General features: G+C 34.0%; 1 protein-coding gene across 8 annotated transcripts in view; it reads left to right on the top strand.

The window, feature by feature from the left end:
* The window catches only part of LOC121372468, a 169332-nt gene extending 145607 nt beyond the window's left edge, over positions 1-23725 (top strand). For 6 of the 8 annotated variants that reach the window (XM_041498787.1, XM_041498791.1, XM_041498788.1 and 3 more), the window contains 6 exons: positions 285-365; positions 4477-4545; positions 13171-13334; positions 14597-14671; positions 14957-15085; positions 20827-23725. In XM_041498787.1, coding sequence (XP_041354721.1) covers positions 285-365; positions 4477-4545; positions 13171-13334; positions 14597-14671; positions 14957-15085; positions 20827-21043 — 735 coding nt within the window. In that variant the 3' untranslated portion in view covers positions 21044-23725. Of the gene's footprint in view, positions 1-284; positions 366-648; positions 666-4476; positions 4546-13170; positions 13335-14596; positions 14672-14956; positions 15086-20826 lie in introns of those variants that run through there. The other 2 variants (XM_041498790.1, XM_041498792.1) reach the window with 2 other exon arrangements.
* Positions 23726-24084: the final 359 nt, after the last annotated feature.

Here is a 24084-nt window from a genome sequence, read left to right as displayed (position 1 = left end):
ACATAGGGTGTAGGAAGTAACAGAATGTATGCCGGTTCATTTTTATATTAGGTGATTTTATTTTTAGCTTCTTTTTACAGCTTATTTTTGATGTGTATTCTAGGATTCAGTAGATGTCTTTTTTAGAGTGTTCCCTATATTTTAGTAGTAAAAGAAAAGAAATTAATTTCTCAAACAATGTGTGTTGTGGCTGTCTCCATCGTAGTGTTCAACTACCATGTAGTCAGATGAGAAAGTATCCCGTGTTGTGAGCCCATGTCTTTCAATGAACTTGCTTTTTCTAGACTAGACGAAGAAGCGAGATAGCTTTACCGCTCATATTGGGTGGGTCAGGCGGTGCCTCCCTCAAGCACTCAGCATCCTTGGTAAGATTACATGAATATTAAGCCAGTTCTGTATTTCTGTGTTACTAATATTAAACATCAAGTTATCATATTCTCGTTTTAATGTTTTGTTATTGTTAATTACCATATTTCTTCTCACAAATGTTTCAGTTACATTTGTGAATAAACTATATGTATTCAATCAATTTGTCAGATAATATTTTTCGTATTGTGAATTTTCATATATTAAATCATAGAATACTTTGTGTTTGATAAAGATATTGGGGATATTTTAGTATGATTTGTAGTCTTGTTTGTTTTTTAGGCATTAAGATACTGCAGGTATAAATTTCTTTTAAATCTTAAATTGCAAAGACAATGCTTATTAATAATAACATAAGTATTTATAAGCTTAGGTTAAATAAACAAACAGGTGTTGGGTGTTTTGATGATGGGGTTGGTGTATATACTCAAAGATTGCAATAAATTAATAACAAAATCAACCCCCAAAATTGGAAAACTTATAGGGCTAAGTTATCCATATATAACAGCTAATGTTATTTTCTGAAAATATATGTATGACTTAAAAGAGTGTTTTTTTGAAGAAAAAAAATTAAAAAACAAAACAAACCCAAACAAAATAAATAAACTGGACTACTTTTTTTCTGGGGAACCCCTTGTGTTGTTAGTCCCATGATTTCTAAGTTTGGTTTGTTAGTGAAGCATGTAAATCAATATTGCTTTGCATGTGCAGTTGCTAAAATGCATGTTAATTTTTATATGCATGTTACTGGCAATGTATGTGTATATGTATATGCATGAGCATGTATTTCTTATAAATTATCTTAGTCAGTTATGCATGATTTTAATTATATACTGTACTTGTCATTAAACAAGTGAATTGATTAAAAGAGTGAATTGATACATCAGTTTGCATAATTTACATTTATTTAATATTTATCATCTTGACTTGGTCCAGTATCATTAGTTTGTTTTTATATATTAAAATTGAAAATCTATAATAGGGGGGAAAAAAAGATTTTGTCAAATAATTTCAGTTTATTATAGCCTAGGACTTTGTTTTTATGTATTATGAAAACAAAAATTTAATAGAATAAAAAATAGATTTTTTAAATGGTGAAAATATTAAATATAAAGTCAGTGTGCATAATTTGAGTTTATTTATTATAGTCAAACTTTATTATTATTTATTTTTATCATCCATTAAAAGCTTTTGTAGGAGATATCGCTGGCACTATAATTTGCGATATCTTCGCAGGAGATATCGCTTCTTATAATCTTGATTGGTCAAATTTTAATCACAAAACAATGGTTTGTTACGTCACTGTGTTTGTTTCAGCACAAAACCTACCATTAATGACGTCATGCCACTGCCATTCTGCTAGTTAATGAGTCTACGGCTGTAATCAACCCACATTACTGACATTGTTTACAACTGTCACAAATGAAAAGAATGATAATGGATGATAAAAAGAATACCCCCCTGATAAATTATGATATCACAAGACACGAGGGGAGTATCCTCTGTATATTCTCAATAAAATAACACAAACACATGAAATGTTAAGTGGTGGGGAGAGTATGAATGGGTGATTTTTTTTTTAATTTTTTTTTCTATTTAAATAATAATGTGCTAATTATCACCAAGTTCTTTTTTATTTTCTATTTAAATAATAATGTGCTAATTATCACCAAGTTGTTTTTTCTTCTTTTTTTTTCATTTCTTTTTAAGCATAATATTACATTGAATAGTTAAGAAAATATGTATATTTGGTGCATTGGAGTTTGTTTTTGTTTTTTTTGCTGGGGGTTTTTTTGGGGGGTGGGGGGGGGAAGGGTAAATGAAAATAAAAATAATAATTTTAAAATACTTATCTGCAAATTTAAATGTTACATCATATAAAAAATAAAACAGTTTCAAAATTAATGATGTGGTTATTGTGAATGTGAAAACAGTTTAAGAACAAATGATAATAATAACACATCAGGAGAGTTGTTTAAAAAGCTGCAATATTCAGATTGGTGTGCTAAAATGTTTGCTTCCACTTTGCACCGAGCATAATGAAGTCATCCTTTGAGACTCGGGGGACGTGTCAACAGGGTCATTATGTTCCTGCACTGGACCATTGCATTGAGACAGACACAAAAAGTGTCCACCCATTGTTGTCCCACTGTTTTGAGGAAGTGACACTTTGAAAAGAAAAGACATGTGCGAAGTTTAATTACAGCATGATATACCTGCCACCCGTGTACAAAGCTTCACTTGCAATTATGGTAATATGCTGCCCCCTGTGAAGGCATGCTTCTGCATTCAGCCTCAATTAGTTTACTGTTGAAAAAAAAAGGCTGAATGAACCACAATTACTGACTTCAATTACCCCAGTTCAAACCTGTCACTTTATTTCACAAATGTTTCTTTTTGTGTAGCATTTGTATTGCAGATTGGGTTTGTTTTCAGGGAAAGTATTTTGTTGTGTTTCAGGGTAGTTTTTTTCTTGTGGAGATTTTTGTTTTGTTTGTTTGGAGTGGGTGGGTCTCCTTATAATGGACTCCCTGTGGTGAGATGTTGTATCTTTATAGTTTGGTCATTACAATCACAGTTTAAAGTTTTAAGGGTTTTCTTCACCCATTAAATTGTAATCAAGCTATTGTGCATATACTTTGCTGTTTTTCAATTCTTTCTTTTTTTTTTCTTTTTTTTTCTTTTTTACATTCCCTTTTTACTTACTTCATAAACGTAGGTTTTTTCTGTTTATTTTAATAAACTGTTTGCTTTCTTGGAATTAGAAACAAATAAAAAAGGAAAGAAAAAGAATGTTTAAAGATAAACCATGACCAATTGATGCCTAACAAATGAATATTTTGACATTGGGTTATACTGATAAAACAGCAAGGTATCTTTTATATGCATTTTCCCATTGGCAAGACAGTACATACCACATCCTTTGATGTACTAGTTGTGGAGCAAGGAAAAATATATGTCCATCAAGGACAGTTGATCCTGCAACCAAAACGCACGTCAGGCAAGTGCTGTACCACTGAGCTACATCCAGCACCTACCCTGTAAGGAATAATACCACAGGCCTTGATTAAATACTGGGTGGACCTTCAGTAGCAACAGGGTTTTGGGGTTGGGTTTTTAACTTGATATAATATGGTGCTTTAAAAAAAGAAGAAAAAAAAGAGGAATTTTCAAAGGGGTGAATACACATCAGTTGACATTCACTAACCCCTGAATATGTACTTGTAGTGGAGGTTTAGTAGAATATTTATATAGTATATCATAAAACAGATATTGGACAAAGATGGAATAGGTGTTATGCATTGATTGAAGTTACAGCTTTTTACCTTTGTAAACATTTAACGATTCTGGCACTAAAGTCCTAACCAAATTGTTAACAACTACAATAAATTACTCTCCTACCTTTAATTACCATTAGATTTTCTCCACTTTTTGTCCAAACATAAATCATGAAACAAACTATTACATTGACATGGGCCCATATTTTTAAAACAGTCCTAGCACTACAAAATTGTAAAACCATCGAAGGCTATGACGTCACTATGGCATACTAGACTGAAACCATATCACCTATATCAACTTTGTTAAGATCTCCTAGGACAAAACACGTGCCATTTTTCACCATCTGTCATTTTGCTTTTTTGTGTTATACTCTTCAAGAAGCCTCCTAAGTATGTGACATAATTAATCTGACATCATGACGAGTGCGTTATACCTTAGTGCATGTCATGACAGTGTTAGATTACATAATATCAATCCACCCCTCTTAAAGAGTATTCCATAAACAAGCAAAATGGCAGATGGCCGAAAACTGCATGTATTTTGCCCTATGCAATCTCGGCAAAGTCGATATCAGTGACATCATTACATATGTGGAATATGTGTCACTGTAATAGGTTTTCCACAATTTGTGTCTGGACAAAATTTGGGAGAAATCAAACGGTAAGTAAAGGTAGGAGAGTAATTTATCATAGTTATTAGCAATTTGGTTCAGACTTTAGTTAACTCAACTACTAACAGAAATAAACAATTAAAAACCTCTTATAGCTCTAACAGTAGTGTATACCAGTAGTTTATTCTGTGTGACTCTATCTGCATGCATGTTTATAGGATTATCCTCTCTTTATGGAATGCCCACCAAAGCTAGGAACCAGTCAGACCTTGTTGGAGGATCCAGAGGTGAGTACTACATGTTATCAGCAGTCTGGGGTGGACATCACATGGGCCTGTTAAGAACCAGTCATTGGTTCAAAACATGTAGATAGATATGGGCCTAGGATCCTCTAGTCCACCCCAGATACCAGCCTACTTTCATTTTAAGGCTTAAACTTTTTAAATATTTTAGATTGGTGGTTTAATATATATCTAGTGTATTATAATTTATAGTAGGATAGAGAATAAGATTATATGTTGTCATATGGCATAGAAAAAATATACCCGAGGTGGTGGAATTTTCTACCTAGGAAGAGGCTAGCTGAGTTCCCAGGGCTAAAATGTTCACCACCACTGCATATGATGGAGTCTTTGTTTTTTTCTCATCCATTTGGTAAATAAAGTATTATTTTACACAGACAGACAAAGATGGCTGAAATAGTAACTTCTTCATTTGACCTATTTATCATAAATAAACTATACTGTTATATTTGCTGTGTTTGTAAATAAAATTTAACACTACATATCTATCTAAAACTGTTGTCTGATGACCTCAAATCATCAACTCGCCAATAATATAAAATAGTAACCTTTATAAAGCATCAGTTATAATTTTAGTATGTACATGTGTATTTTCAAAACAGGTTAATTTTTATTTTCTTATTTTTAATACTTATTGTCCATGAAACAGACCAACTTAATACTTACTTTCATTCATTACTGTTGTTTTACAGGTTATAATGCATGTTTGATTGCATGTGTTTAGTAGACTAACAAAATACTATTGGTGTTGGTCATATGCATGAGTTTGATGTACAGTGAATATATTCACATTTCTGATAGTATTTACTAGCCATTGTTGTTAGTACATGTATTGGATATCAGTATTGATATTGTATTAGTGGCATTATATCCTGTTCCTGTACTAAAGGTTTGGTAAGCTCAATGTACTAATTGTCATCACTTGATGCTATGATCTTGAATTTAAACTTATGGGCTAGTCAGTCTTTCGCATTCTTATTGCGCATGCATGCAAAGAGTATGCTACTTTTAACAATTAGAATTATAGTTATATTCTCACGGATTTGTAGTGATGTTTAATTAAATTTAATAAAAATATGCCTCTCCTTCCACCTAAAAAACCCAACAAAATCCGTACCTCACATAGACCTTTATCACAGCTCTATTTTCACCTTATCGTTTCATTAAAGGGACATTCCAGAGTTTGCTGCAGTTTTTAAGATGTTATCGACTAATAAAATATTTTTACGATTAAATTTATGTATTAAATATATTTTCTTGTTTAGAATAACAACGTTTGTATATTCAACGTGTTTCTGATCGTTCTAATATTTGTACTAGGTTAAATTTAATTTTATTTCCTAAAATAAGTTTTTTTCATATGTACGAAATTATTTAAAGGGACACACCCTAGTTACGGCTAGTTGTTAACCATTACAGCATTGTTTTTCGCTATTAAACCCATTTTTTCACAAATAAATTGCACTTTACTTACCGTTTATTATTTAGAATATACATTTCCATTCACCTGAAGTGTTTTTTGGTAATCCTGGTTTTTGTAATACCACAAAATGCATTTTTCGTATTTCATAAAATGGCACGGGCCTCTGAGAAAAAAACGTTGAGCAGACAAGGTCTAATCTATTTTTAGAGGGGATATTTCCATTTCAATGTCACAGACGTTGGTATACCACGTGACCGTTATCATTTTGGTTCGGTTTGTTTTCTCGTGCACGGTTCGCGCAATCAACATCTGATTTGTTGTTGTTCATTTGTGAGATTTTTCTTCACAGTTCGTGAACATTTTCAGTAACAATAAAGTTCAGACAAGTAAGTGTCTCAATACAAAACATTACAAACCCTTAAAACCAATAATTCTTACGTCTTACGATATCTGGAGAGGGGATACAACCAGGACAGAACAGTTGGAACATGTCCAGGAGAGGTGAAAGAAACGCACCCCAAGTCTGTGAAATTTGTCGTGACGTAGGCATTGTTGTGCTTCGAGCGACATCTACCGGTGACATCAGAATACTAACTTTCAAAATTATTTCAAGCAATTGGGACATGGGGATTCCCATGGTATTTATCGATATAAAAACTGCTTTTTCACTCCATTTGATAAAAACGTGATTTAAGTGTGTTACAGGTTTGTAGATTAACCAAATTATAATTTATTTTCGCTGGATGGAACTAGGGTGTGCAGCTTTAAGACAAATATTAAGACGACCAGAAACACGTTGAATATACAGACAGTTATTCTAAACAAGAAAATATATTTAATATCTAAATTTAATCGTAAAAATATTTTATTAGTAGGAAACATTTTACAATGCAACAAACTCAGGAATGTCCCTTTAAAAAGACTAATCAATGCTACATGTCTTATCCATAAATTATTTATTTGATGTATTTATTTAATTTTATTTACTTTTCACTGTCATTTATATCAGACACATACAACTTCATTTGAAATATCTGGTATTTACGAAGTTTAAAAAAAAATCTTTATTTACCGGGCATCTTATTTTTATTTATTTATTCATTTATTCATTTATTTTCTTTCTTTCTTTCTTTCTTTCTTTCTTTTTTCTTTTTTCTTTTATTTACTCTTCACTATAACTTATATCGGACACATACAACTTCATTTGAAATATCTGGTATTTACGAAGTTTTAAATATAGTTATTTATTTTACCTTTTATGTTTTTCTTGTATTTACTTTTCACTGTCATTTATATGAGACACATACAACTTAAGTCTGCCGAGCATAATACATTATGTTTATTACTAATCTATGATATTGATGATACCGAAACACACGAGGGTAATAATCTCTTTATCATATAATCTCAAACTTAATACAACATATTTTTGTAAACTGTATATACCAGTTAACCATCGATTGATATATTCAAATGACGTATGGATATGTGATGTGGTGTCGTTTTGAATGGGAACGACGTCGAATATCTTTATATCAAAATAAACTTGCACATGATGTTGTTGTTTTTTCTGAACGCTGGACAACTTTCAAAGTAAAGTTGCTATTGACGTGTTTTTGTTTGACAACTGTCAATTCTGGAGTGTCACCATAGTACGTTTGCTTAAATGTCAATAAATGTAGTGTCGATACCTTGATTAATTTACAGTTGTCAAATTTTTTTATTTTTTTATTTTTTTTATTGGCCTAAATCTTTTTCTTTCACCGTTTTAATTATTTCAGCATAAATTCAAGCTTGTCCGTCGTCCGAGGCATAATACTTCATATGTTTGCTTCCAACATTCAAACAAAATACCTTTTGACTGTGCATAATAAACCCTCTTGAATTTATAATAAATGAACCATCCTGAGTTTGTAGCCATATTATCAAGTTGTCAGTTAGTTTAATCTCTTATAAATAAACCTTACATGTTTCTGAGGCTACATATTCTTGCTTCAAATATAAATATCTGTATATACAATACAATTACATTTCTGGCCATTCTCAGGTCATTAGAACCGAGAGGCTGTACTCCCACTTTTAACTACTTTATATAAATCCGGTTTAAAATATGGCTTGTGTCCCTCACCCCCCAAGCACACACTAGACTATCCCTCCACTACAGATTGTGCCGCCTTCAATATCGTTCCTACAGGCCTGATTCTAATGTTTTATAGTAGCTTATATTCCATACATATCATTGCATTTTTCTTCCAAATACTGAACAAAACTTTAAATAATTGGCTAAAAAGAAATCCAGAATGTAGTTATCCGTATGCTGTTTTATAAATATTTCAATCACGTTAAATACGATAAATATCTGCATACATATGTGCACACTCATACACATTATTATTTCAGCCCATGTCCTATATGTCTTGTGTACGAATCCGAACCGATGATTTCTCGGGCGTTAACAATAAAATATTTTTTATTTTGTGATAAGTAATAAGTATTTGTTAGATGTTTACAGAAGAAGTTTTGGTTTCCTATTAATAGAATAATTAATAATAGAGCTAATTCACATTCCTATTGTGTGGCCTCCCATTGTCAATGGCCCCCAATTTGTAAACAGGGCTCACGTGAGTTCACGATTAGCGTCCATGAGTTGCCGCGCTATGCACACATGCGCAGTGGAATGCGAGAGAGGTCTATTAGGGGTGTAAGTTTTTGTAGATAGGCAGTATGTATTCACATAGAATTTAGCACCAGAAGTACTGGCATTTGAACCAATAAATGCATTTTCAAAGAAACCCAAAATATTACGATGTTTTAAGATAGTTTTAATACACAGTTCTTACTAAATAGTTTAATTGATACTGATGTATAAAAGAATACAACCAAGTAATAAATGTATGCTTCAACCTGGATTATAATGGGATGTGTTTCCTGACTGTTATGTCAGATACACATCAAACATTGGTTTCATTGTAAACACTTCAGAAATTATTGTTTTTAGGGTTATCTGTTTTTTATTATATTATTTGTATTGTCTTTTTCGCTTGGTGTATCTTTTTCTTTGCTTCATTTTAAGTAAACCAGTGAAGTGGGGTTAATAAATTTGGCATGTCAAAATTGTTCAATTTAATTTCAGATTTTTAAAATAAAATTTCAGCTGTTTGAATCCTTTATTTCCCTTCTTTCTTTTTTTGTGCAGAACTAGAATAACTTAGTAGAGTGAACTGACTTTGCTAACAAAATATATCATCATTATGTTTTAGTTAAATTTTGATGATGCTGTAAGTATATATAATATATAACCATGTAATAACTAGAATTTTGGAAGATATTCTTAGCTCACAAACCCCACCACAGATATGATTTAAGCTTTTTAGTACTCCTGCTTGTCTCAAGTTCTAAGTGTTTAACGATAGAATGACACTTGGCTCTGAAAAATTTAGAAATAGTGGATTCACTTAAAGTGCTGTGCCAGACCATACACTAAAATTTCAAATTCCACAATTAAATGCTTTCTTAATTCATTGCAATAATATTTTACACCGATATGTAAATCAATAATTATGAAAATGCCCCATAAAAGTAATAAAACATCACCCCCGTAGAACACTGCCGGAAACGACCGAGTAAAATTCTTGGTAAAAACATTTGCCTGTAAATAGCCGTGACCTCACGAAGGGAACGCGCTTCACAGAAACCAACCACGAGATGACTTCCAGCGCAAGCAAAAGTGGGACCGACAGCGACTGCCAAGCTCATTGATCATGCGATTCTTCTTTCGATGATGAAGTTTAGTAATGACGACTGGACTAACATGTGTGCAACACAACAACTAATGCCTTATCAGTTTGAACCTGGAACATCTTCCAACGAACCACCGGCCTGACAGATGACGATGAAAATGGTCGTGGAGACAGCTTACAACTAATTTACAACTTTTATTCTTGTTTTGTTCTTTAGCTTTTCGTGTGAATTATTTTGCTATACTGTATGTTCTAATACTTGTGATGTAGTAGAAAAGACGATAAATAACTCTTGAATTCTACGAGTCAAGTGGACCCGATATCAGTAATTTTAAGAAATAAACAAAAACGACTTTTAGTCTGTCCCATCCCTCTATGAAGATGGGGTTTTTAATTAACAATTTCAGTTTAGTTTGACGTAAAAAGAAAAGTAAAAGTGTTTTGGAAATAACAAAACAATACTATTTTTGTGTGCATTTATGAAAACAGTCTGCTCAGAAATAAATAACTTATTTTAATTTTAAGAAATAAACAAAAACGACTTTTAGTCCGTCCCATCCATCCATGAAGATGTTTTTTTGTGTTAATAATTTCAGTTTAGTTTGACATTAAAAAAAAGTAAAATTGTTTTGGAAATAACAAAACAATACTATTTTTTTGTGTGCAGTTGTGAAAACAGTCTGCTCAGAAACAAATAACTTAGAGCACATTCCATAGTATGAAAAAAGGTTTTCTCTGTAGGAAGATATGAATGAATGAATGAATGAATGAATGAATGTTTAAAGACACCCCAGCACGAAAAATGTAGGAAGATATAGTAAAATTAATTTAATGTATTTATAGTCTGTTTTACAGGGAATGCCCTTTTTTATACTATGGAATTTACAAGTCATTTATTTCTGAGCCGATTGTTTTCTAAGATGCATACAAAATTAGCTTCTTTTTTTTTTCTTTCTTTTTTTACAAAAAACTCCTACATTTTTGTAGGATGGGATGGACTAGGCTATAGATACTTACTTGTTTGTACTTTATTGTTTTAATGTTCTCGAACTGTAAAGAAAAATCTCACAAATGAACAAGATACAAACGACAACAAATCGGATCTCGATGATTGCACGAACCGTACATGAAAATAAAAACTGACCGGAGTTGAAAGCATAACGCAATTGGGGACATTGACGATATGCACCCCAAGGTCGTTTCGGTGTGGATGGCGTCGGCTTGTTGTCATTTGTTTTGTGTCGCAGAAAAATTGTTGGTATGGCATCTTTTTTTAAAAGCCGTAACACATGGTATTGCCATATCTCACTTAAGCCGACAAGTCAGTTCGGACGAATCGAAACTAAAGTGTCTGCAGTCACAATGGTCTCTGGCATTTTCTTCCTGTCCAGTATTTTCACGTTGTTTTAATCAAATTCACACACAGATTTCTCACAGCAACATTACTAGGAAATGCGTGAAGACTAAATTTATCGGCTTTGTATTGCTATAGCCTCCAACAACACGCCGTTTAACCATAATAAACACAAAAGAAGCAATGAACAATGGCACTGACTATCGAAAGGAGTTCCCTTCGTGACATTCACGGATCAAATCTTACGGAAATTCCCGAAACGAATTCAGCTGGTTCTGTTTTTCGGGGGAATATTTTTAAATGGAAAATATACCGGTATATAATTTTTTTACATTTTGTTTTTTAATTTTCTAATCATATTAAATAATATCTTGATTGATATAGCTCAATACATCATACATCTGGAACAGCACTTTAAATGATAGTGTTATACATTCTACAACATAAATAGTAGTACATGCAGTGCTCATTTTGGAATCAGAAATTCACTCCCTGTATTATTGTCATATATAAAAATCATACAAATCCAGTTAGATTCCTGTAATATCAATCTTTTTTTTAAAAATAAAGAAATATCTAGTCCATCATCTACCGGTAGTGTTCAGGCAACATCTGTTAGAAAGTATATTTGTCATGTCCAAATAATAATTATAAATTTATTAGCATCAAATTCTGAAATTGTCGTTAGTTCTGTGGGGTTTTTAAAAAAATCAGTGAAATAAAATTTGATTCTCATGAATACCAGTGACATAAAATTGATTGTGGTAGAATTTAACAAAAATGAGGCTGATAGTGTACCTGTGCTACCTGTATTGTAGTATGGGTTTTTGTTTTTATCTCACAATTTCTCTAAATGTGCTCAATAGAAAACATGCAATGTTTATGTATTTAATCTTCACAAATTTGTCTAAATGAAAGACAACTGACAGAATACAAACTATTTCAGGTCTGTTAAACATCACAGCAGGAGCATAGTTACAGGACATGCTGTGGATTGGAATACTAAATCCAAAGTGATTCATTACATTTCCTTTTGAAGTTGTAATTCTTGATGCTGTGATATTTCCATAAAATGTCTGGCTGTCACCCATCAAGTTGGGAAAACGGTCACCCTGCAGTGATTGAACCCATGTCAATCTGGGCACAGCTTCTTTTGGTCAAGGCGTTGTGGGCTACTTACATAGCTGTCCAGACTCTTTTTAAACCTCTTGATCTAGAACACTGACTTCCCTGCGTTTAAAATCAGCAAGACATGGGCAAAGATTATGCATGCCACGATTCGGTTAACTCCTTTTTAAATGATAATTTACATTATTGATGCATATTTATATTTAATCAATCAATCGGCTCTTTGACATGTGCTTATGCACACTGAAGGTTCTGGTTATGTCCTCCTAGTTCCTTGGGAAATATGTTCAATAAAGGCTGTGTGATTTGTAATCTTAATGAAAAAATGTGAAGTCGTGTCTGACATATATTCTCTTTTTTTTTCTTTCTTTTTTTATCTCATAAAATATTAACTTTATGGCTGTTTTTTGTAAAATGAAATTGTGTGTGTGTGTGTGTGTGTGTGTGTGTGTGTGTGTGTGTTTGTAGTCTTAAAAAAAATTTAATAGTACAAAAATATAGAGATTGAAATGTTTAGATGCTACTGGTGGTTTTTATAGGTGACAGAAAATTAAATATTTATATGAAAACAATATACACGCATAACATTAAGCCCAACAAAATATTATCTAATATATCTACATTTAATTTGTCCCAAAAAGAACTTTATTCAACCAGCTACATGGTTATCATAGTTCTCTTTATTATAGATATATATTGGGGTTTTTATAAAACTTAATTATAGCTACATAGCGGTAATTGAGAAGAAAAAAAAAATTGTTTCTTTATTTTTAGTTAATGTAGGTAATTTAAAATATTTGCAAAACAGCTTATGGTGGCTGAAAAGGAACATATAATCAGTGTAGAATTTTGGAATAAAATTGTTCTCCTTTGTAATTTGGTATTGGTACAAAAATAAACCTTGTAATCAGTGATACTAAGCCTTTAATGTCCATGAATGTTTGAATATATTGTTTGTATTGCAGGATGCTAGGCAAAGATTTCAGGCTGCTGTAGCAAGCACTTCTGTTCAAAATGCTATAACCACAACACTTAGAAAAGCTTCCATAGAACGTCAGAACGCCATTTCATCACAATCATCACTGTCCAGAGAAAGTTCAACATTATCGCGAGAGAGCTCCACAGATAGGTAATGTATAACAGTATTTTTAGTTCTAAAATTAAACAAATATCAGTGTGTTTTTTACATGCTTTGAAATTAATGTCCTAGAGATTTTACCTTTAGAGGGCTTATCTTTTTATGCATACACATCAGTAGTTATTACCTTGTAATGACAGGGTTAGTTTGCTTTTTAAACATGATCAGTTTAATATTTACCTCCAATTATTTTATGTTTTTGTATTTAGAACCCATATTCATGTATCCATTTTGGCAGCTATGGCATGGCCTTTATGATTTCATTAACTATCTTTAAATTTTCTACCCATATTTTTTATTGCCAACTTATTATCTCAGGATAGCCATATTCCTATTAACTTTGTTCAAGTTTAAACAGATCACATGATTTTGAATTACACACCATACTGGTCTTATCTGAAAAGTGTAATTTTGCATTGTTATCATTATATACCGGCCTCGGTGGCATCGTGGTTAGGCCATCGGTCTACAGGCTGGTAGGTACTGGGTTCGGATCCCGGTCGAGGCATGGGATTTTTAATCCAGGTACAGACTCCAAACCCTGAGTGAGTGCTCCGCAAGGCTCAATGGGTAGGTGTAAACCACTTGCACCGACCAGTGATCCATAACTGGTTCAACAAAGGCCATGGTTTGTGCTATCCTGCCTGTGGGAAGTGCAAATAAAAGATCCCTTGCTGCCTGTCATAAAAGAGTAGCCTATGTGGAGACAGCGGGTTTCCTCTAAAAAACAGTGTCAGAATGACCATATGTTTGACGTCCAATAGCCAATGATAAGATAAAAAATCAGTGTGCTCTAGTGGTGTCATTAAATAAAACAAACTTTACTCTTTTGTTATCATTATAAAGCAGATAGTTTTGCATTAACAGTACAGACCATTTAAACAATTGTGCACTCTTGTTATAACAAACCAGTTATTTCATTTCAACTTATTTTCTTGCTTATATCCAATTAAGGGTCAAGCACGCTGTCCTGGGCACACACCTCAGCTATCTGGGCTGTCTGTCCAGGACAGTGGGTTAGTTGTTAGTTAGTTAGTGAGAGAAAAGAGGGTGTAGTGGCCTTACACCTACCCATTGAGCCCTTAAGAACTCACTCTGTGTTGAAGACGGTACCGGGATGTGAACCCTGTACCTACCAGCCTGTAGTCCGATGGCTTAACCACTGCGCCACTGAGGCCGGTTATAAACCAGTTAAACAATTTTGCATTGTTATTATAAACCAGTTAAACAATTTTGCACTGTTGTTATTACAGACCAAAAGAACAAGGTAGCAGCTCTCCTGCACCAAGCAAGCAAAGTTCACAAGACGAAGAGGCCTACCAGAAAGGGTATGTTCCACATTAGGACACCCCAAAAATTAATTCACCACTTTTAGGTTCTTTGACAACTCATTAACTTTGACCAATTATTAACCTGTAGTTTATATCCTTTTTTCCTACAAATAGGACATGTACCATTCCTTGTATATAACAAACTCTTCATAAATAAAGTATTGTGCTCATGTGGAAATTTTGCATGTAAACAGTTTCTGTAAAATTACCATTTATATAAGAGGTGACATGTTTTGTCAGTGAACATAAAATGATGCAAATTTGATCATCTGTGTCATTCAGATTTGAAGATGGTGTCAAAGCAAAACTGGGTAAAGAGCTGAGTGACTTACGGGAACAGCAGAACTCAATTGGTAACAATATTGAGGAAGTCATGGAAAAAGTCGAACATTCGGAAGAAGAACTCTTGAAGTAAGTATTTGTTCTGCCCATATAGATGGGGCAACTTGCTAATCTACCCAATGTGCTTTCTTTACTTGTCAGTTAATCCAGCATATTATGTTGTACACACCTGCAAAGTTATTCGAGAGTCAGTCGGTCATCTTAGTGATTGTCTTGTGTGGGGTGGGACATAGTCCAGTTGTAAAGTGCTCGCTTGATGCACGGTCAGTTTGGGATCACTCCCCGTTGGTAGTTCATTGGGCTATTTCTCGTTCCAGCCAGTGCACCACGACTGGTATATCAAAGGCTGTGGTATGTGCTATAAAAGATCCCTTGCTACTAATATAAAAATGTCGTGGGTTTCCTCTCTGAGACTATATGTCACAATTACCGAATGTTTAACATCCAATAGCCGTGGATTAATAAATCAGTGTGCTCTAGTGGTGTTGTTAAACAAAACAAACTTTTTGTCCTGTATGACCATTTAGGTCGTTGATCAATGACTGCTGTGTCTGTGTCTGGCAAATTTTAGAGTATTTGGTCTTTGCACCAACTCAAATTCAAGTTGAAAAGATTTAGTTTTCAATTATAGAAATGTGATGTGAGAGGAAGGAAGGAATGTTTTATTTAACGACACCCAAAACATTTTATTTTCGGTTATATGGTGTCAAACATATAGTTAAGGACCACACAGATATTGAGAGAGGAAACCCACTGTCGCCACTTCATGAGCTACTCTTTTCAATTAGCAGTGAGGGATCTTTTATATGCACCATCCCACAGACAGGATAATACATACCACAGCCTTTATTATACCAGTTGTGAAGCACTGGCTGGAACGAGAAATAGCCCAATGGGCCCACTGATGGGGATCGATTGCGCATGAAGCGAGTGCCATACCACTGAGCTATGTCTCTCCCACTCCCTCTCTCCCCCCTTCCCACTCCCTCTCTCCCCCTCTCTCTCTCTCTCTCTCTCTCTCTCTCTCCCCCCCCCCCCCCCCCCCCCCCCCCCCCCCCCCCCCCCCCGATGTGAGAGAGATGTTTGAAAGTGTCACTGAGTCTGGATTGTAACCATTATCACCGACTGAAAAGTATTGTGTCCTGTATGTCAGAGAAGTCAAATACAAACTTTAAGTTATAAGTGTTGAACTACAGGGCCCGTATTTTCGAAGCCATCTTAGCTACGACATATCGTAGCTAGTTACGAGCAAAATACGAATGTTGTAGATTTAAGATACGACAGATTTTTGAAGGTATCATAAAGTTCTCTTAGTGTGTCATAATTTACAATATTTGTCGTAAACAAAAATGGGAACTCTCATTAAATGGAGATAGAAAAGATGGGTATTTCTTGGTAACGTCATCAAGGAAATTTTCTCTAAACGTCATCTCGGTACAGCTGACTTTCCAGAATGGATACTATGCAAGCATCCGAACCACCGACAGAGGCCCCCATAAGGGAAAGTAATGTTCCATAGAAGTGGAAATTTTAATATCGGATGTGATGAAGAAGTCCAGCATTCTTTTCTCTTCTGTTGGCTAGTTAACAGTGATTAGGCTACATTATTGTACACGAGTGGTAAAGTCCTTGCTTTATGTGCAGTTGGTCTGGGATTGATCCTCGTCGGTGTGTCCATTGGGCTATTTCTCGTCCAGGCCAGTGCACCATGACTGGCCGTGGTATGTCTTATCCTGTCTATAGGTGGTGCATATAAAATATCCCTTGCTACTAATGGAAAAATGTAGCAGGTTTTCTCATTAAGACTATGTCGAAATTACTAAATGTTTGACATCCAATAGCCGATGATTAATAATCAATGTGCTCTAGTGATGTTGTTAAACATAACAAACTTTAATTTTATACTTTAATAATAAAAAATATAAAATCCAAGAAGGAAAATGGATACAGCCTAAGGGGTCGTTCAGATGTTTGTGACAAAATTAAGACACCCTCCCCCAGTAATGCTAAACCATACGCCCCACAATGTTTTAAAATTATTTAAAGCTTGTAGACTTCCCCCATTTCCAAACAAGACATGCTATGGGTGTAATATAATTTTAAGGTGCTGTTTATGTACTTATGAATAAACTGATTTTATTTGATTTGGTTTAGAAAGCACTGATAAATTTTATAAAATCATACATACATACATACATAGTGTGGGTTCCCCCCCACCCCCCATATGGGTTACCTGCATATACAAGACATCCATATCTGCGCCATTGGCATAGCCAGGATTTGGGGGGGGGGGGGGGGGGGGGGGGGGCAATATAAAATCCTGGTTACGCCAATGGCACAGATATGCATGTATTTCAACTCGATTTATAATCATTGTGTGTTTACATGTATAGTTTGTCCCATCCTCCTACAAAAATGTTTTTTTTTTTTTTGTAAATAAGTTCACTTTGGTTTTAGTTAACAAGAAAAGTAAGTGTTTTGGAAATAAAATAAAAATATTCACTATTTTTGTGTGCAGTTTAGAAAACAATCGCTTATAAATAAATAATTTGTAGTAAATTTTATAGTATGTGGGAAGAACTATAGCTATAACTATCTACATTAAACACTGTTGCCGTGACAGTGTTATGAGAAGGTAAAAAAAAACACATTAAAGGAAACATGACACGAGACCATATTATAGCTCATTTTAAAAGAAAAATGATATAAAAATAATATACAAATAACTTTATAACAATAAAATACGTGTAGTTAACTTAAAATGAAGAAATTACGCTAATCAGTATCAAAGTACGATTTATGCATATTTCTTCGTGAGCGTTCGGAAAAAAAGGGAAGTGACGTCAGAGCCGCTGTACTCTTCCATTGTTGTTAACTGTTTATATATGGAGTAAGGGGCTTACGATCTTTTCAGTCCAACAGTGCCGTACTGCGCGGCCTTTGGGTGTAAAAATAAACAGTTTAAACGATAGGCATTGTCTTTTTATGGTTTTCCAAAGGATTGTATCCGAAGAAAGACGCGTGTATTTTATCGCAAAAGAAAAGATTGGACACCAACACCGCATAGTACTTTGGTGTCAGCCTAAGTACAGCCCGGAGCCCGAACGTTACCCGGAGACAAAAACAGTACTCGGTTGCGAATGCCGAGGTGTACATTGTACATATTTGGCACAAAGATACACCTCAGCATGATGTATTTATATATGTTAAAACAAAAATGTAGAATTTTTTATTTATTTATTTATTTTGAAAAAAAAACGATTTTTCATGTTAGGGCTGTAGGCCTACATAACAAAATCTGTATTCACCGTCCGAAGAAGGAAACGTCAATAAGTAATTAAATATGGCATATACAAACATGGGATTTGGCATGAGGATACATCTCAGTACGATGTATTTAAATATGTTTTTAAAAAACGTGTAGAAAACAATAATAATTTTAAATAATGCCCCAAAGCAACACGAAGTTCAATACAAAAAAACCCACTACTGTCGGTGTCGAAATAACTATTATGTTTCATCCACGGGCTGACTTGAGAATCGGAGTGTTGTTTTAGTTAATTGGTCCTTTCTTTCCGTGGCCTGCACATGTGATTCCTGATTGGCAGGTGTATATTGCAGGGTATCGACCAGGTAAGTGATTACCACGGTCTAGACATACGTACAAAATACGTGCCAGTTTTTTTAAGATCACAGGGTATTGTGGCGTAACCTGTCGCGACTATAGTACAATGTTAATAGACATTATCAGCCGCCCTGCTTCATTACTGTAAATAATGCTGTAAAACCCTTGATTAAGTAGACTTTCCCATCTAAAATTACAAAACTGACCAATTACGTAGTACCAAAGAAAAGAAAATTATCACTTGGGTATCGTGAGTGGTCGTTTTTACTCTAACGCACCCTACCAATAGGCTTAATAATATGCTACTTTTTTTATGAGAGAAAAATACTATAACCCCATTTCGTTCTATTGATGCAAATAGAAATATATTTAGTTTAAAAGTTGATTATACTCTCAAGTCATTTATGTTGTTTTACAAGCCAGGTTAATGAAAGTGAAGCGCCTTGTCGTAAATTAGAGCGTTTGTTTACACTGTGCATACAGATTTCATTATGTACAGCCCGAACATAAAAAATGCGACATTTTCTTTTAAAAAACCCCCAAAAATGTTTGTCCTACATTTATATTTTTTACATATTTAAATACATCATATCGAGGTGTATCTTTATGCTAAATATGAATAGTATACACCTCGGCATTAGCATCCGAGTTTTGGTTTTGTCTCCGGGCTGTAAACTGGTCGACCGGTCTGGTCTGGCACCATCAGTTTCTCCACCCTCCGACTCGCTATCCGTTTTTTCTTCAGTATCACTGTTGTAAGTAAATGTGTGTCTTTCTTCATTTACTAACAGCTCATATTGATACGGCAAAACGTTTTGCGAACGAACACTCATTGTTTTGGTAAGCTGTGCAAGTCTTAGATTCTTTATGAGTGGTACGGACTAATGCTTTTAAGTGTAAGGCTTCAGATCAAGCGACGCGTCTCTGACGTCACGGACCTCGTGATTGCCCTGCTCATTAAAGATCGGCAATTTCCGCTAAGAGCTCGTATCTGGGGTTCTTTTATGGAGATATTTTAAGTAATTAATTTTTTATAATTTTTTTTTTTAGGTGATTCAATTTATAATTAATTGTACATGGTTGGTGCCAAATATGGTTTACGTGACATGTTTCCTTTAAAAACAAACAAAATATTTTAGTAATAAAAAAATGTGTTACATAATGTTCAGTACACTCATCCCATGTAATGCTACATAACATTTGTACATACATCCACCCACCCACCAAGCGTTACGTAATATTTGAATGGCCCTAAAATTGTCACACAACATATTTTACTATATTAATAACACAATATAAATATCATTTAATAAAATAATATTTTATTATTCTTTTTTTTTTTTACATTTTTCATGTACCAGTAAGGCATTTCAAATATTAATTTTGGAAAAGTTTTATGTCTATTTTTTATTACTGTAAATAGTGAAAATTTGTCAGTTAGGTTAACTTCAGTAATATTTCTTTTATTTCCGATACATTATTTAGGTGCATATCACATTTCACACCTGTGCCTTTTTCAACAACCCCGATCAGGCCCCATTATATCAATTGGTATATTTTCTGAAATTGGTAGCATAACAATCAAAGGCCACGGTTGCAATACACTGTTTTAAAGTTTTGACGGCAAAATACTTCGAGTTTACAAAACTGGGGAGCTGTATCTTCGTCATTATTATGAAATAAGAAGTAAGGCACCATATTGGTTCTAGTCTACGATGTATTTACGATATTTTGGAGTTACGACAATTTCGACGGATTTACGACATATCATGGCTAAGATGGCTTCGAAAATATGGGCCCAGGACTGTGTAATTATCATCATGAATAACTGATGCAGTAAGCTGACGAAATTAAAAGTCCTGCAGCCAATGCTGGACAGTTGTTAACATTACATCGTTTTCCACTCCGGACTCTGCGTAGTATTTTCATGGGTTTGTTTTATCTTTACGTTCCTCCAGACAGATTAGTCCTCAAAGTTCATGATTTCATTGAATCCAAGAAAGTGAATTGAATTATAGCACTGGCAAAATATATTCTGTAAACGAGACAATATTTCACTTTAAAAAAAAAAAAAAAAAACATTTTTCTCAACATTTGAAAATCCCAATTTCCACTTTCTTGATGTGTTTTTTTAAAATATATATATATTTTTAGTAACAATCTTTTTTCTTTCTTTTTTTTTCAGGGAAAATAATAACTCTGTGGCCAAAAGTGTGATTCAGTTTCAGAACATTGCAACGAAGTTGTCCTGGGATGACCCATTGAAAACACTGCGCTTTGTCGCGGCCTGTCTTATTTTCATGGTCGCCATTTGTGTTGTGATAATGTCCCTTTTCACTGGAACTGCATCAGGGGTGGAGATTGAGGTGGGTCGCCATCATTACGGAATGCCTCCATTGTGAGAGTGAAACTGAAATTCGTTGAGACATGCAGTGAGATATTCCCACTGTGAGAAGAGTGAAATCCAGGGTACTAACGAGCCTGATGAAGTAGACTTACTTTGAGCCGTCTTCTGAAATGCCGCACTAATGGATCAACACAACCAACAAGCAAATAGTTTTTATATACATGCAAAAGGAACTCGATAAGATTTCTCCACATTTAGACATATATTTCTGATAACACTAAGAGGCTGTAGCTTATTCAGAATACGAACATTTTGTTTATAACAAACAGATCTCTTAAAAACTAGTTTGCTGAAACAACTGCCCAAGAATTAGTTTGTTTTGTGTCCTTTATTTAACATAAAACAAAATATTTCTCAGGCAACGATATGTTTCCACTTGACATTAACTGTGATACTTAGCAGGCTGTACACTTTAATCTTGGAAGAAATAACTACTAGTATTTTGTGCCCAATGCCACCAGGTGGCAGGGGTGAACGAAACTTTACAAACAAAACTTTACAAACTTGGTTGTTTGTGGGTGGGGTCACATCATACATGCTCCCTACTTATTACTGGTTGTTTCAGTTACTGTTCATTACATTATTTGTTGTAACAAATATTGTTTGAAGAAGTCTCTCAAAAACATGGAATTGCATTTAATTTGACTATTTATTGTATTGGTGCAGTTTTAAATGATACACTATAATTAAAATAATGATTGTTCTCAGGCCAATGAAAAAAACCCCAGACGGATGATTCATTTGATTACATTGTTAAATGATTTTCAACTGCAAAGTTTGTTGCATTTCTTTGACATATCACATTTGCCTTAACACGAGACGTTGTTAGTGCATTAATATAGTTGTTTAGTGTTTTCTCATTTCGTAATAATAGCCTTATTTTAGGTGCCAGCTCAGGACTCTTGGTTTTCTGCTAATTGTGTGGATGAGACATTATTATAGCCTTGGGTCTAGACTTCAAGTTGTAGGCATAGAGCCTGGTCTTAGAATGACAGCTTAGAGCCTGGTCTTAGAGTGACAGCATAGAGCCTGGTCTTAGAATGACAGCTGCACAAATTCATTCTGAGGTGGGTGTTTCATCTACATGGTCATATATAGGGTGGAATGAGCAATCAGCACGGACCTAGGCAAGGCTCAGAATTGATTTTGTGGAGTGGGAAGCAATTTTTACTTCTCAAATGTTTAAGTTGGAAGCAAATGCTAGAAATTGAGAAGCACTTCTAGACATTAGTCTGAAAGTTAAAGTGTAACTTTTTTAACAGCAAAGCAGAAAATTTGAGACAAACATGGATAAAAGTATAAAATGTATATTATCACTTTTAAAAATCAATAATTCCTAATGTATTTCTGGAATACTTTGAAATGAAAATCCAAAACTGCTTGTGAAAACTATTTTGAAGATAATTTGCTGCCTGCCTTCAGTCATATTAGAGCTGCCTAGGCCCTCAGGTAATTATGGGGTCAATGTGCAGGCAAGTCCGTACAAGGAAAATGATGCATGTATTGTAAATTATTAAATAGACCGAGAGAGCTGTTTAGGAAAGTTACATGTGACTGAAGGATAACTTTGGTCCAGATTGTAAAATGGAGACAGTGACATTATTACATGGATGCAAATAAAAATTTTAAGAATGAATTATATTATCTAGATCATACTTTTCTTATAGTATATTTTTCATAAATAACAATTAATCCATTGTTGTTGAACCGTGGCGATACTGTGATGTGTAATTAAGACATAATGATAGAAAGTGTTTAAGATGTTCATATACCAGAAACCAGAGACTGGTGCTCTGATGTGTTCCACAGGATGCTGTCCTTTTTTCAACTCCACAGACAAATCTAATACAGAGAGCTAGAGTTTTCCCAAAATCATATCTCATAATGCAAGTTTGATTGCTTGTTTTGCAAATTTAGTTGAGATGTTTTGAATAGGAATAGGATTTCTTGGCAGTAAGAATTCTTGTATTTTCATAATGTTGGTCCTTGTGCTAGTAGTAAGAAATATGTTTTTGAAACCAAAGTCAGAAGATGGATCCCAAGCAGTGTGTTGCAGCAAATTAAAAATCCAATATTTTTTCCACTTGCCCCATAGAATTGAAGGTGGGTACTAACATTGCCATCACAAAAATTAAATAAACCAGTTGGTAATGTTCCTGTTGAAATACTAGTATTAACCTGTCAGGGACAGGTATACAATGGTCCATTGTATACACTGTGTCACTTACGTCCATCCCTACTATTGATATTTTAAAGTTTTAAATGCATTTGATTCACATGGTTGACTTTAAATTTTAGAGATGAGATAAAAACAGTATAATACAAGTAGATGGAAATAACGTTCTTTCTTCAGTTGGGATTTTAAATGTATTTATTTAAATTTTAACTAGCATATGAATAAAATAGAATTTTAAAGTTTGTCAAAATTTGTAAAACAAGCTTGAGCCTGCTTACCTTGGTTGTTATATAACTGGGTACACCTGTAGATGTTGAGGCAATAGCAGTAGTTCTCTCTGATACTTTTTGTCAGGTGAGCTGTGGTGACAATAGCAATTGTTTTCTTTTACGTGTGATTTTTTAAAATATTGACCAAATCAGAATGTATTATATTTCTTTATTATTACCTATTTGTGATGTGTTTTGCCCATTGTTGACCAATTAAATATATTTACCTTTATTTTTCCTCTTGTCATTTTCTGATAATTGAACTGAATTGAGTTTAATGACACCGCAGGATTGTTTAATTAGTGGCATCATAATAAAAACTACAGAACACCTCCAAGTTGGCCATAATTAAAAAAAAAAATTAAAAATCTGATATCTGACTTCTGTGGTAGGTAATGTGTTCATCCTGGTACCGGTGCCCATCCAGTGTCTGTCACTGGCAGTTTTAATGACTCAACGGTTAAAACTATTGGGTGGTAGGTAATGTGTTCATCCTGGTACCGGCTCCCATCCGGTGTCTGTCACTAGCAGTTTTAATGACTCAACGGTCAAAACTATTGGGTGGTAGGTAATATGTTCATCCTGGTATCA

Source organism: Gigantopelta aegis, chromosome 4 (assembly GCF_016097555.1).
Source record: "Gigantopelta aegis isolate Gae_Host chromosome 4, Gae_host_genome, whole genome shotgun sequence".
Lineage (NCBI taxonomy): Eukaryota > Metazoa > Mollusca > Gastropoda > Neomphalida > Peltospiridae > Gigantopelta > Gigantopelta aegis.
The sequence above is the reverse complement of the archived record's forward strand: the minus strand, read 5'-3'. Positions and strand labels throughout refer to the sequence as shown.